The sequence below is a fragment of the Pocillopora damicornis genome, chromosome 2 (assembly GCF_964200805.1).
Source record: "Pocillopora damicornis chromosome 2, jaPocDami1.2, whole genome shotgun sequence".
NCBI classification, from domain to species: Eukaryota; Metazoa; Cnidaria; class Anthozoa; order Scleractinia; family Pocilloporidae; genus Pocillopora; species Pocillopora damicornis.
The window spans coordinates 16,891,722-16,906,821 of record NC_142671.1 but is presented as its reverse complement, the minus strand read 5'-3'; the positions used below and the strand labels follow the sequence as shown (position 1 = coordinate 16,906,821).

General features: G+C 37.5%; 4 protein-coding genes across 6 annotated transcripts in view; 3 read left to right on the top strand and 1 right to left on the bottom strand.

Moving 5' to 3' along the window:
• LOC113669167 (dynein axonemal heavy chain 1) overlaps positions 1-1,996 on the top strand; it is a 47,165-nt gene extending 45,169 nt beyond the window's left edge. For both annotated transcript variants that reach the window (XM_027185171.2, XM_089197242.1), the window contains 5 exons: positions 62-337; positions 554-649; positions 726-836; positions 938-1,172; positions 1,391-1,996. In XM_027185171.2, coding sequence (XP_027040972.2) covers positions 62-337; positions 554-649; positions 726-836; positions 938-1,172; positions 1,391-1,512 — 840 coding nt within the window. In that variant the 3' untranslated portion in view covers positions 1,513-1,996. The remainder of the gene's footprint in view (positions 1-61; positions 338-553; positions 650-725; positions 837-937; positions 1,173-1,390) is intronic.
• A 114-nt stretch (positions 1,997-2,110) lies between these two features.
• Positions 2,111-4,604, bottom strand: LOC113669187 (centromere protein S). The gene is made up of 6 exons (XM_027185192.2): positions 4,468-4,604; positions 4,345-4,396; positions 3,984-4,055; positions 3,418-3,451; positions 2,823-2,889; positions 2,111-2,627 (listed from the first exon to the last, which is right to left on the bottom strand). The coding sequence occupies exons 1-6, from the start codon at positions 4,525-4,527 to the stop codon at positions 2,487-2,489; spliced, it is 426 nt and encodes a 141-aa protein (XP_027040993.2). The 5' UTR covers positions 4,528-4,604; the 3' UTR covers positions 2,111-2,486.
• A 366-nt stretch (positions 4,605-4,970) lies between these two features.
• LOC113668960 (cilia- and flagella-associated protein 90) lies at positions 4,971-10,104 on the top strand. 2 transcript variants are annotated; one of them, XM_027184941.2, is made up of 5 exons: positions 4,971-5,086; positions 5,229-5,261; positions 7,727-7,858; positions 8,294-8,410; positions 8,965-10,104. In XM_027184941.2, the coding sequence occupies exons 1-5, from the start codon at positions 4,985-4,987 to the stop codon at positions 9,118-9,120; spliced, it is 540 nt and encodes a 179-aa protein (XP_027040742.2). In that variant the 5' UTR covers positions 4,971-4,984; the 3' UTR covers positions 9,121-10,104. The 2 variants fall into 2 exon arrangements, with proteins under 2 accessions (XP_027040742.2, XP_027040750.2); XM_027184949.2 differs by lacking the exons at positions 4,971-5,086; positions 5,229-5,261 and adding an exon at positions 7,365-7,623.
• A 1,325-nt stretch (positions 10,105-11,429) lies between these two features.
• The window catches only part of LOC113669117 (uncharacterized), a 40,555-nt gene continuing 36,884 nt past the window's right edge, over positions 11,430-15,100 (top strand). Inside the window, exons 1-3 of the mRNA XM_089197240.1 lie at positions 11,430-11,564; positions 11,700-11,811; positions 11,981-12,048. Coding sequence (XP_089053366.1) covers positions 11,562-11,564; positions 11,700-11,811; positions 11,981-12,048 — 183 coding nt within the window. The 5' untranslated portion in view covers positions 11,430-11,561. The remainder of the gene's footprint in view (positions 11,565-11,699; positions 11,812-11,980; positions 12,049-15,100) is intronic.

Sequence of the window (15,100 nt, the reverse complement as noted above, 5' to 3'; positions counted from 1 at the left end):
AGTTTGCTTGTCTTTTAAGACATCCAGCTGGATTGAAATTTATCACGTTTTTTATGTTTAGGTGATGGAAGAGGCTGGCCGCAGTATTCTAGAGAAGGTACCTCAACCTATTTCGGTTTCCATGGTGATGGAAAAACACCCTGTGCGGTACGAGGAGTCGATGAACACGGTTTTAATCCAAGAAGTGATTCGTTACAACAAGCTGTTAGAGACTGTCAGACAGACATTAAACGATCTGCTTAAAGCACTCAAGGGTCTGGTGGTGATGTCACAGGCTCTGGAGACAATGGCAAACAGTATCTATATTAACTCTGTACCGGAATTATGGGCCAGTAAGGTATGCAAAAAAATTGGTATCTTCATAGGTTTGATAAATCTTTTGTTGAGTTAGAAGTTTGTATGGAGTGAAATTTTTGCTTTGTTCTGTTTAATGTCCGTATATTTTTATCTTTTACACTCACTTCCTGTCAGAAAGATATAATGAAAGGATGTGTAATTATCAGTTGTGTGAGTTCCGTGTGTTTAATCCAGCTTACTCTCCGTTCGTTTCCAGGCCTATCCGTCACTAAAACCGCTGGCGTCCTGGGTAACTGATTTGGTGGCTCGAGTTCAATTCATTGATAAGTGGATTGAACATGGAATACCTCCAGTAAGTTTTAATTACTCTATGCAGAACTTTTAGTGACATTGCGTTACCTTTGCTAATAGCTCTGTTTTCTTGGCAGGTTTTTTGGATATCAGGTTTCTTCTTCCCTCAAGGATTTTTAACCGGAACTTTGCAGAACTTTGCGAGATCTTCTTCAATCTCAATTGATGTGATCACGTTCGACTTTGAGGTAGGCCTGTTTATCAAGATGTTACTCTCCAAAAAAGCCATGACTTCTTTTTCGTATGAAGAACCAATTTTTCACCAGGCTGACATTTCATCTCTCTCTAGGTTATGAAGAAAACCGAAGCAGAGTTAACCTCTCGCCCCAATGACGGATGCTTCATTCGGGGTCTCTTCCTCGAAGGTGCTCGATGGGACTACGACAAACACGAATTGACCGAATCCCGACCGAAGGAGTTGTACACCGACATGCCGATCATTTGGTTGAAACCAACGGCGAACCGAGAGAAGCCGAGCAAGGGTATCTATGACTGCCCAGTGTACAAAACGTTGACCAGAGCTGGTACGTGAAATTTATCGTTCATACGTAAACGAAGAGCAGCGATCTCTAATTTTTGAGAGCAGTGGTCTCTCTGTTTCAGTGAAACAATCACCAACTGCAATGACGTTACAACACCATGCCGTGGCCAATGACCTAGCTCCTTTGACAAATTCTCCGCTTTAGAATAATGACAAGTAAGTTATGTACTAATTTTGATCAATCTTTTCTTGATTTTAAAGGTACACTATCCACAACAGGCCATTCCACAAATTTTGTTCTTCCAATTGAATTGCCAAGCAGTCAGCTGCAGCGCCACTGGATCAAAAGGGGTGTGGCACTCATGTGCGCTTTGAACTATTAAGCTTCTTTACGTAGAGTCGAACAAACCGTGAGTGTCATAAAAAAAGAACGTTTTTCTCGCCTGGTTTTCGAAAAATTCCAGATTTTTAGCTATTTGCTTCCGTTTCATTTTTGTTAACGGTTTAGTCAAATTACATATCGTGTTTCTTCGCCTTTAACTTTTTAAAAAGTGACGTTTGTATGATAAGCTATAAGTTTGTGGGTCATACGATCCAAACGACATTGCGAGTGTAAATAGTTTCATATTTTTGTACGTTGTTTGTTTTTCTCAGGTTGGCAACGTCTCTTTCGTGTGTTTGAATGCCAGTTCATGCGTGAATTATAATTTAAACAAACTGCTTTTCAAGTTGAATCTTATTCATAAACGGCACAGGAAGAACGTGACATAATGTTTTGTAAATATTAACTTTCACACCCAGTGCTACACTGTCAATTATGTTTGAATATTTGGTAAAATGTTAAATAATTAAAATATTTTACTCTTCCATTCATGTGCAATTCCTCAACACGCGACTTAAACAAGTTCTTCAGTGGATATTTTATAACACTTCCCATGATAAGGGTGTATTGTTCAGATACAATGACTGCCCTTCCACACATCACTGTTGACATTTTCTTGACACATGAATACTAAAAATGATAACAATAATACACATTTTCTAGTGTGTAAACCTTCATTAGATGTGTCATGAAGTGTCTCTTAAATACTTGTGACAATCAGCAACATTATCCCATAACAAAACTTTTAGTGATTCAAAGTGGTAAGGATGGTTTTTCCTTTTAACAGGGAGTTAAATAATGTACTTTCCAATCTCACAGACTATTGTGTTATTTATAGTGTCCCCTTGAGCAACAATCATTTAAAACTCTCTTGGCTCTTTGTTCAAAGTCTTCATTTAATATATTTATAAGCAGCTGTTCAAATTCTTTACAGCATGACTCCAAAGTCTTCTTCAAAGATATTCCCATGCTATATCATTGATTATCTTCAATTTCAAGAGCTTCATTGCACTCCTGGGCTGGTTTAGTCTTCTTTACTTTTCTATTTTTCTTATAAGCCTTATTAGCTTCATGTGCTTCTGCCAGTTCTTTGCTCATCCCTTCCATATGTGCAGCCTGGAACGTGTGAATTGAGTAAGGAAAAAAAATAATCACAATGAAAGGTTAATCCTTAAACTCCCACAAGTGTAATAGACCAGTACTTTCTTATCTGTATTTGAATATTTTAAATGAGTATTTAGTATACTACAACAGAGGATAAATTTGAAGGTGGGCTCTGATTGGCTACTCAAACTGTGATCTTGTACATACCAAAGTAGAACTTTTTCTGGCAAGCAGCTGCACATCATCAGAGTTTATTTGGCTTCTTTTTCCATGTCTAAAAGCAAAATATAGATTGTTTCATTGATCAAGTATGGTTATCAGCATATATACCAACTCTCCATAACAAAGAGCAATTCATTCTGTCTTATAATTACCAGTCAGCAAATCCCCTAGATAAAAGTTTATACTTAGGAACATAACAGTTCCTTAAAAATACATAAATTATCACATGACCCAAAATCATTTGGCCTTTTCTGCTTACCTGATTTTCTTGCATCTTGTACATTTTTCCTTGCAGAAAAAAAATAGCCCTTCTTCTTGATGCTGTAACTGTTTACTTACATGCAACACCCCAATCGTATAACCATTTATTTCTCATGAAAGGGTGCGGTCAATGCAATCAAAAGTATTTTTAGAGGGGTATATTGATTGGTGAAATTTAGTAACTGGGGATGATAAAAAAGTTGAAACTTCCACTTCCAGATTTCCCCTGAGGTGGGTAACTCTGTATCAGTAGATTAGTGCTTATTTGAACCAACCAAGAATCATACCAGAAAAAATGAAAGAATGACAACCAACTTACTTTGAAAATAGTTCAAGATCTGTTGCAAAAGATTCTGAAATGAAAATATTTTCCTTCAATAAGCTACATAGTAATGAGCAATTGTTCAAAATACAGAATGCCTAGTTGATGAGTATTTTTCTTTTTCATCTGCCTGTGGTGGTAGGAGCCGGGGGATGGGGGGGGGGGATAAGAAGGGAAGGGGGTATAAGAGCAACTTGTGGACCAGTCATTATTTATCCCTTAGGGGAGGGGGTTGGAGGATTTTGGTTATGTCACAACAAAAATTACCTGATTAACCTTTAATATTCTTATGATCCCCATTCATTAGCAGTTGTCAATATTCTTCATACTCAGTTGGGGACGACTGATTCCTTTCGTTTCCCCATGAAAACCATATGATCCCCCCTTAAAACCCTACACCCTTCCAGGTACTAAATAATAAGTGGTCCCTCATGAGAAAGGAGAAGTATACCGAATCGGAATTTCTTTTTTGCCAATTATTTCTTGGGGGGTTCGCATACACTCTTTGACCCCTTTAGCTACAACCCTTGATGTTGCACATCTACTATATTCAATAGACGTACCACATTGCTTGAAAGTCGTCTCTGTTAGGGCAGCAATGAATCTTCTGGAATATTGTAACCCTGACTCCTCACCTACATCAGAGTCAAACATGTAACATACGGCTGCACACAAGAACAGACTTACAAATTTGTTCTAAACACAGGTAGAACTGGCAAATTAATACACTGGCTGATCAAATATGTGATACTATGGTGGGAAAAAAACTCAAATATCGAATAAAGGATGGATTTTCACAAGCAAAATCAGATCAAATATCGTCATCGAGCGAACAGGGTCGCAATAATTCATCGCGCACTCCAGAGTGCACGATGAATTACTGCGACCCTGCTCGCTCGATCGATCGATCGAAATGAAACGTACCTGCTTTTTCACAAATACGGCCTACGGTGTAGTGCAGGGCAGCTTTTAAACGCTGTGAAATAAATTTTACGATCAGAATAAATTTAAAACTATTGAAAAGTGACTACATCGGAAAAATCCGACCTGTTGATAAGCCAGGGCTTCGTATTCTTCATCCTCTAAATCGTCTCCTGATGCCGCCATAACTAAATTTCGCGCTTTCCGGTTCCAGTCTACCGCTCAGCAAAGACAGCCATTCGTTACCACTCTCCTCTCTGTGATTCATGTCTTTTTAGAAGAATTAAGAATTGTTTACACTTATTAATGTTTGTAATAATTTCTTCGAGACTAGTTCCAGAATTAGATAATTTTTAACAAATAATCGTAAGTTAAAAGGGAAGTTACCAATGACAACGTGGATAGAGTATTCTTTTATCAAGGAATCCATATTTGTTTCCAACGGGTTCTTTGACCAGTGTGGTCCATGAACTCGAATCTTTTTCTTTCAGTGTTTTGAAGAGACAAGTCACAATTAACACTCCAAGTCTCTCTTTATTGTGCTAAGAAGGAAAAAATCCCGAGAACAATAGATGGGAACAAAGGTTCTATTGCTATGGTTACGCCCCGTATACACGAAAGGATTTTTCAGTTATCGAACAACATGGCGGCCACCACAAGCGAATCGCCGTCCTCACGTTATCCTAGTGAGAAATCGGTGAAAGAAGCCTTAGATATGCTTAAACCTCCTGGTATTCTATCAAAGGTTGGCCTATTTCATCTGAAGTTTTATCTTGTTGCCACATCTGTTATCGAAAAAAATATAATTGACTTCTAAAACGTAAGAGAACGAATTCTGTCGCGCTTTCACGAAATATCACTAAATGCGATTTAATTATTATTGACAGGCCTACAACCAATTCCAACTAAAAAGATATCAGGTTAGTCCTTTTTTTGTCTTTTATAAGTCAACCTCTGAATCTATCAACCTGGGAGTTTTTGGTTCCGTCCCTCCTTCAATTAACGTGAATTCTTTAGAATAGATCATATGTTTTACGATGGCAAAGTGAAACTTCTATACCACTATTTATGAAATTCAGAATTTCTGAGACGTGTTGAGAGGTCCTTAGTAGTTTGACTGTAAGAATCTGTGCCCTGAAACGTCTGGTTCCGATCTCAGTACCTGTGCGAGCTCCCCTTTTGCGATCGAGTCCCTTTCATTTTCTCAAATCCAAGATCCAACATTCGAACTAATGTTTAAAGGTATTTCAGTCATAGATATCAATTCCTTATCAAGGATGTGATCAAACTCTCAGAACAAAGCCAATATCTAACCATCTTGACCAAACACCTTTTCTCTTTCGATTACACCAAACAAGTGCGAAATAGCATGATAACAAAAATATCGTGGTTTTCACAAGTAAATAGAATCATACTTTTGCCTGCAGATGATTTGTAATTTATGATATGTAAGTTAAGAAGTGATCCTTATACGTGAGCAGCAATCAAACAGATTGCAGAAAAGAAGCCTGAAGACAAGTCAGGCTTTTAAGGCATTTGAACCAGTTCCTCCTGGATACTAGTCAAAAATTATTATTATTAAATTATTATTCATATGGTTTCAGCTGTGTTTGCTCCTTTAATGCTTTGCAGAATAGGGAAAAAGGAATGTTTTTTTTTGTTTAAAATATGGCAGTGGTTCTGAAGTATGTCAGGTAGCTTTATATAATTTATGCAACTGAAACTAAGGATACAATACAGAATGAGGAAAATGGTCCCTTGAATTTTGAATCAAAGCACAGGATTAGCTTCATCTTGCCTGCAGAGATTGGTCATAGGTTCAAAAATATTTACATAACATGTGCCAACTTTGAGCCTATTGTAGCATACCAGCATAATTTTCAGAAGGATGAACCAAATTCAGTTTGAATTCTTCACTCTTTCATCGCATGAGCATTAAGGGTCTTGTTAACTTAAATCTTCCTCAAAAATTTATGAAGAGGGAGGGAATCTTTTTCAGGGAAAATTACATAAACCAGGGCTGGCCCTGTAAACATGATGACATGTCAAATATCCATAAGTGTCCAGATTAAAGTTTGTTGCCAACCCTTTAAATTGCTAAAATTTGCTATTCATAGTCACAGAAATGACAATATACAACATTCCAAGTGGAATTAAGTCAGATTCTACTTCAATGATACTCAAGGAAATTGACAGGAATTCAGTATCGACGCTTTATAGCAACATACCTATCTGCTTTCTGGCCCCATTATTTGCACTAACCCCTCAAAAGGAAATAAAGGCCATAATCACATTGACCAAGAGAGCATTAGGATTTTCTTTGAAAAGTCTCTCAGTTATGTTGTTTAATGAATTGCATCACACACATCAGCATATATATCAGATGTGATGCCAGGTAGTTTAAAAGGCTTATTTAAGGTTCTTTTACAGACCTTGATTATATCTATGATAATGATAGGAAATCAACACAAAATTAAAAACATTGACCCTTGGCGCTATTGCAGTGTTGCCCCACTCAGGCTTGAGGAATATTTTTATACTCTGTATTGTTTCTTGGAATTCTTTTTTTTTTTTCTCAGTAGTTCATTTTTTGGCATAATTTAACTGCTATGTACACTTTGAATAAGACAAGAGTAAACATAAACAAACCATAAGTGAGATTTGTCTCTAAATGAACTAGTTTAATGATCAGATAAGTTTTAGATTTACAATTACTATGGCAACAATGGTGTGATAATTACAGACTTGCTCACTGATTATGTTTCACATCCTTCTACACCTTGATTTCCTGGAAAACTTCTAATTTCCTTGCAACAGTGTCTTATAGGCAAGTTAAGTCTTTTTTGTAACATATTTACATTCAAATAGAAATAAGAATAAATACTGTCCTGATGCACAATAACAAGTCTATGTAATGAAGTGTTAATTACATCCTAATTACCATGAAAAAGGGATCGCTTTCAATAAATGGGGTCTCATCGCGCTTGAGTTGTTTTTGTTCAATAATCTGATTAATCCTGCAGGTGATATACTTTACAACACAAAGCCTGTTGCCAAGCAACTGTCTTACATTCTTCATTGACAGAAAACGAATCGTTTGTTGCATTTTTACAAACAATCGAACCAAAGTAAATCGAAGCCTGGTCGCAGCTCGTTCCTTTTCTTACTCGAAATTCACGTAAAATGGGCGATTACCCCGGTAGCGGATACAAAATGTCTTCATACGGTCTTAAACTTTACAATCCTCAAGAAACTGTGGGCCAGTGGACACAATGTTGTAAGGTACAACACACCTGCGTGAGGAAACAGACTGCAATGTGTTATTTTGTTGTTGGTTGTGGTTTGGGCGAAGAAGCTAAACTTTTCCACTTTTTATTGATTTTAGCGCGAAGATGCGATCAGGAAGAACCATGTTGTCACTACAGGCGGAGAAGGTGTAACAGACTCGTGGAAAGTCGAGAGACCAAAATCTTTAGATCTTGCACAAGATACCAGCTATTTCCTTGCCAAGACAGTGGTATGTTTGATGTTACTTTTGCCTCGCCAGTTCCCCCTTTTTTGAAGATTCGTGCGTATGAAGTGTGAAATGTTCTCTTATTAAGTTCATGTTATTGACAGAAATAATTTACCTTTATCTGCTGTTGTGAGAACGGTACATTAGCGTAGCCTGACAGCACGGATTTTTGTTAGATTAAATGGTTTCTGTTACCAGAAGTTTGCCGTCAGATCTGTCTCCAGTTTGCAGGGTATGTTGGTGACGAAATGATGAATTTGCATTTTTCTTTGCGTTCTCTCTTTTTCTGAGTACCTGATTTCTCATTTACCCTAAATTTGAGAAACAGAAAATATTCTCACGGTAAAGGTGTAAGTTTTTCTCACCTAATTTCAATCAGAGCTCGGCTTTACCTTTAAGTATGGATTTGCTTATCGTTATCTTGTTTTTTTCTTGTAGCATCAAAGACCTTCTACATACGATCGAATAAATCATGTTGTTGAGGGATACGATCAAAAACTCCACCGTGACGACAGAGAACACGCAAAGTCACGAGGACTTACTGTCAATAGAGAGGTAAGTTTTAGTCTTTTTTGTTTTGTTTTATTTTTGTGTTTATTTCTTATCTCTAATTCGTTGGTAGAGGAACCCCGGTCGAAATATAAATTTGTCAGAGTACTTCTCGTGATGAGTCCCTTGTAGACTAAAAAATGTTGAATACATTATGAAGAATTGAGAGCGAGGGTTTGATTTGCTCGGAAATTGGATCTGCTCTGAGAATTGGAGTATGATTTTGATATACCGGTACTTAGGGAAGTGAGGCAGCGGGAGGCGCTTACTCGAGAAGGGCGCTCACCCGGGGGAGGGCGCTAATTAGAGAGTTAGCGGTTATTCGAGGAAATACTGGTACAAATAATTGCAAAATGGAATTCGTTTTTTGACTCCAACTCAAGTGTATTACCCTTTTTGTTTTTGTTTTTGTTTTTTTTTTTAAAGTAACTCTCACTTTAGTTGGGAAAAGTTTCTCTATGCATATTCAGCTCAGTGGGAACGTCTCAGTGACAGGAACACATACGTATGGGGATTTCCTTCTTGAGTGAATCTTATTTTTGTTGTTTATCACCTTATAGGAGATCAGGGTGCCAGTACCTGCGCGGTCCTCGTCTGTGTACGGCCATCCGCGACTGAAACCTCTAGAGTTCACAGACCGGAAACACGTCAGAGTAGAAATTTGTAAAAAAGACTTCCTTAGGTTAGGAGGAACCAACATTGGAGATGCTGACTAATATTTGACTCTTACATCAAAGAATTCTTCCACTCACTCAACAGCCCAAGAAGTTGTAATCTATGACGTATCTTAATTCTTATGTTTGAATATTGCGGCGCGACAGATGCGAGCGCGGGATCCTAGTGAAATTCTTTAAAAATGAGAAATGGCTTAATATTACAAATATCGTTGCTGAAACCCTGAATAGTGATTCGTAGAAGTTCACATGTGATGACGTGTACGTGAGATATGTTGGAGTACAGTTTCAATATATTATATGGAATTTCTTTTTCTTAAAAGTAGCCTGGAGGAACCTTGAAAAGTTCACACCTGCCGCTTACTTTTTTAGTTTGTTTGTTTGTGCGCTGGTTTAATTTATTGTAGTCATCCCCAAGCGGTAACCTTTTCACAAGGAAACTGGGTTTTATAATACAGCTGTTCTGTTCAAAGTTGCTGGCGCAAATGTGGCACAAATGTCAGTCTTCTATCGATAATAATAGCTTAGGACATCAGGTGTTTGTTTGAATGTTTACTGAAGCAAATCTGGTCTTTTTTCTGTTTGATATATTCGAACTTTTAGTAATTTTTAGTCAGAAGTAGCTTAAATCGTTCTGCTTTTAGGCGTCTATCATTTCATCCCTTTTGTGGGATGAAAAATTAAATTTAATTTAAAAAAGGGATTCGTCTACAGACAGTTTGGCTTAAATTTTGCCTGAAGTAACGTCAGCTTGACGGAACCGAATGAAAATATCAGTCAATGACTACAAAAGCTTCAAACGAACATTCAAGCCGTACTTTTCTTTTTCCAGTGATAGACAGAAAATAAAAAAACTAATGAAGAATTCTTCCCGAGTAATGCAGTGTACACCTTTCTGTAGTCACAGGACCAAATAAACTGAGAAGTACTTTCCATTCCTCACAGAATGAGTTATTGTAGGTTTTCGTAGGAGGTCGTTTGCACAACACTTAATTTAATTGTACGTAAATAAAGCGGTAGATAGGACCCTGTGTGAGTGTCGTTAGGGTGACGGGTGGGAGGGGGGCAAAGGAGGATACACAGGAGCTCCCGTGACATTTGCAACCCAGACTCAGGTGATGTTTACTACCCAGGCCTTCTCACCCTGATAATTTAGTGTTAACAACTGAGTTGAAAACGTAAATTGGCCACTGTAAAGGGTAAAAAAGCTAACGTTTCGAGCGTTAGCCCTTCGTCAGAGCGATTGGAGGAATTGTGGGTTGTGTGTAGGTTTATATGCAGAAGGTGGAGCTACGCTATTGGGGGAGTATGGTGACGAGAAAACAAGAAGAATTAGTTGAATGAAAGCGCTCGTTGATACCGTGGGAATTAAGAATACCGATTTGGAAGATAAATTTTTGTTCTTGTGTTTTGCGGCTTTCCGAACTACCTAGATGTAAGGAAAGGCCGCAAACTGCAATATCTTGTTTAGAATGATTAGGGAGATGAAAGTGTCTAACGACTGGTTTGGATGCGTCCTTGTCATTTATTTCTACGTCGCAAAGGTGTTCTCGAAATCGTTTACCAAGTCGTCTTCCTGTTTCACCAATGTATAACTCATTACCATAAGTGCAAGTTATGCAGTAGATGACATTGGCGAAGGTACACGTAAAGTGCCAGTGATCCTAATGGATCTCTTGGGTACCGATATTTTCACTACGCTTCACACCCTGATCCTGTTTGGGACAAAATCCGGTCATACCGTTACCGTGCTCACGAAAAAAAAATTTACCGATTGTTATACATCTATCACATCCTGTTTCGTGTAGTGTTTTCAGATAGAATGTTTTCCGTTAGATATACAGACCGCGCATCTTAAGCGCTTATCCAATATACTGATGAAGATCCCCTTTTCAAGAAGCCGGTAGAGTTAATTGGATATCCTGTTTACTTAAGTAATGGGCTCCTGACGAATCCCCTTAAGGTTAAATGAGAGACCGTCTCCACCCTCCACCTCCAGACAAGTTATAGACAGACTTAGAAGGGAAGAACACGAGGATTTGAACCAGAATCAAAACTTTCTTCCCCCCCCCCCCTTATACCCTAAATATCAATTTTCCTCTCTTGTTTGTTGTCCCCTTGGTACAGACTAATATATTTCCGAATTTCAATCAGCATTAGGCCCATGTGTTTCAATTTCCGAAGATTCTCGTGAACATAAGTTTGATTCTCCAGTTCCATAAACGAGAATTGTCGCAACGTGGTCCATTGTTTCTTCTTGGTCCGATTTTTTATTCCTCGCCTAATACATTTTTGTTTTCTTTATCATACCATACCAGTCTTTGATATCCTAATCTATATTTGCTCATGATCCTAACTCCATCTTTCACAGCAGTGTGAGTGAACCTGGGCTCTGTAGCCTCGCTTTGGAATGTTGCGTCTGTCGTTGCAATGTCGAGAACTGGACCCAAGTATTTCCTCTCTCTCTCGATCGTGCGAGCAAAATGGTAGGAAAAATATTTTGGTACTTGAATCCTGTTGAATCCCTTGCCATCTTTCGTCTTTTAAACTTTAAGACGAGTAGATGGATTCTTTATTCCATTTTTTTATTAAAACTGTCATTATTTTCTCGTTGCATTCAGGTTAATGTGCCAAAACAGCGCCGCACTTATTGCAAGGGCAAGAACTGTCGAAGACACACTTTGCACAAAGTGACCCAGTACAAAAAGGGAAAAGATAGTCTTTACGCTCAGGGTAAGACTTATGGATGAACTGATACTAACTATTGATAGTGGCATCGTCTCTGTAAATATCTTGATAAAGAATTGCTCTTCGTGCTTTGTCGAAAGGTCTTTAAAAGTGATCAATCTTAGTTTTGGGGAACGTTCGAACAGTTCTTGAGTATTTTTGCCGTTTCTTTCAGGAAAACGCCGTTACGATCGTAAACAGTCAGGCTATGGTGGTCAAACGAAACCCATTTTCCACAAAAAGGTTAGAAAAAGAAACATTTCATGTCCGTACGATCGTATGTTCAATTATTACCCCACTGCCCGCTTTACTTGTGTGCCTTAGGTCGAAATTTCGATCCAATGATACATTATGCACTCTTACTCTGATTAGATCTTTCAGGGAATGGAGATAGTTTTAAACTGTTTAGTTGAAATACTCTCAATTTCTGGTGGAATGTTACGGTCTCTATCGATGGAAGTTTTGTTTTGATATGAAATATGTATGGAACGAAAATTTTTGTCCTAATTTCAAGGAAATTGTTATTTTTGTGCACCTCTGTATACCAGTGAAATAAATATTTTATATAATTATGTGTCATTATCATTAGGCGTTTTTGTTTCTGTCTCAATGGTTCACTTTTAGTGCAGACTGCAATGTTTTGATTGCATATCGCAAGCCTCCTTTAGGCTGAGACCACGACAGGTTACATATCACCCCTTGAAGCATTATGCTTTGTTGTGATTATTTTTTTCTGTAACAGCTACATTTAAGGATATGGTAGACCTTCAAGGGCCAATTTGTTTTAAATGATTTTTTCTTAAGTCAAACTAAATATAACTATCTTAGCATGTAGTTATTTTCAAAATGTGTAAGTAGCCAATTTTAATGTTTCAAGATAAATGACTCTTGATATATTTTTGGCAGCATAAATATCAGTTACATTCAGTAATCTTGGCTATATTCTCTGCATATAAAACTAGACTGTAAATGGGGAAAGATAAAAAGGAGAAAAGTCTTTTAGTTTTGAAGATTAACTCCATATGATTGAATTTGTTACCTTATTAATAAGCTCATTGGAACATTGTCTATTCCCATTTGTCAGGTCTTAGTTAATTTATGATTAGATGTAGTACATTTTCTAACCTTTCCTTTGACTTAAATTTGAAGGTGATTAGGCTTCCAATAGAACATTGACAATCTTTTAATAGGGAAACCCCCCCCCCCCCCCCAACCACTGTATGCTCCTTTGTGATTACTACCAAATTTAACCCAGGATAACCACAACTTCATATAAGATTATTACAGGGTAGAATTTTAAATTATTTCTCTAATTTTCAAGGCCAAAACAACAAAGAAAATTGTTCTTCGTATGGAGTGCACAGATTGCAAGTACAGGAAACAAATTGCCCTGAAAAGATGCAAACACTTTGAGCTGGGTGGAGACAAGAAGAGAAAGGTAAAAGCAGGCTGTATTCATTTGTAAGGGTTAAAGGCCCATGATCACTCAAGTGACTTTGCACTTGGTGGGTTATTTTGGAGCAATTTGTTGTATGCAGCATTCTCCCTGGTGGTCATCAAAATTATATCTAAGTTGTAAATTTCTCTTCAGCAGATTAGTGTTAACAGAAAGATAATTCCATGCTGTTGGGATCTAGCTATAAACCTGTTTGACATCATACTATATTTTAACTTGTTTACTGGTGGCCTGTTGGTTTTGAGAGTCTTGGTCGACTGAAGTAAACACAAATTCCATTCTGACCAAGACTAATCCCCTCTTACCACCTCTCTTTCCTCCTTTCTCCCCCCCCCCCCTGAAACATTGATAGTGCAGAAAAAGGGCCATGATTAATGATGTGTCATGTATATCTCCTAACATTTTTCTTTTGTATTTTTTCTAGGGTCAAATGATCCAGTTCTGATTGTAATAAAGTTTCTTACAATGTGTCAGACTTGCATTTGTTTTGTTTGAGTTAAAGAAGGGTGAAGACAGATGTAGATTGTTAGCAGATAGTCTGAGATAAATAGATCCTTGAATTACTTGTATGATGTGGGAAACTTATTTCAAAGTTAGGTTAAGGCTCTCATTTACTGAGGGTTTCTGGCATTTTATTGAAAAGAGACTATGGTTTAAATTTTCCCAAAATATGACTGGATTTGATCTCCTTCTTCCTGCAATGTAACACCTACTTGAAATGACAACAATAGTGATCCTTTACGTTTAAAAGCAGCAAAGTGGATACTCTTAATTATTTCATAAACTCATCATGTTCAGAAACAAAAAACAGTATCCATGTGAAAATCTAGACTTTCCGATACTGCTATTACATACTGGGGCCCATTCATGGATTTGACTGTAATTCTTTTGAGCTTACTGAACCATTTACCAAAGCTTATTCCAGTGAAATTCAGAGACATGAATCAACCAGTGGTACTATTGCTCTCTCTTGAGGGAATGCTTGTCTATAGCAGGTGACCTCCCGGCAATTCATCAAGTTTTCTGACCTGTTTGCATTCACCTTTGTGAATTTGTGGTAGGAGAGAGGCGTTATGAGAATAGACTGTTTTGGCCTAGAACAATACATAATGATGCAGCAGCAGCCATGAAGTAAATTTGATTTTGGGTAGCCAGTCTGCAGTGGCAAACTTAAACCTGTACTTACCGATGTAGAACCTCCCCAACCCCCCCTAACAAGTGCTCATGTTTACCTTATTCAATGGAAAACATCCTCATAGGCTAATTAAAGAAATTTTCCAAAGTCTCAAATATAGATAGCAGCCAGGAGGGAATGACACAGCTGCGCAAATATTAATCAGTAAGTAGGTAAGATCTGAACATCATGGAAACTTTCAGAAAATTTTTGTCCTTGAAGAGAGCATTTTATCATTTCATTAGAGACATATGCTCAAAAGAGCTGCTAAACAAGTACAAGGTATGATACCTAATTTGACCCTATTTGAAAAAATGATGGAACGGTGAAATCTTTGGAAAGGTAGAATGACAGAATATTTTTATTTTTAAGATTTTTTTTCACTCAATAGTGTCCAATTTATCTTTTTGGACTCTAGAGTATGATTTTTGATTATGGACACTAGTGTCTGATTTTTTATTTTGTCTTATTTGGTCACTGATCGTTTCGTACCCAGTCAGTTGAGTCGTTGCGTACCCTGCTCGGTCGTTTCCAAAGTAATAAACTTAGTTTTCCATGTTAACAATTGGAGAAAAGACATCGCATCTACAAGAGCTGTCTAACAAAAAAGTCAGTAGTATAAATAATAGAAAAACCCTAACCTTAAAATGTTACACTTCCGCAGG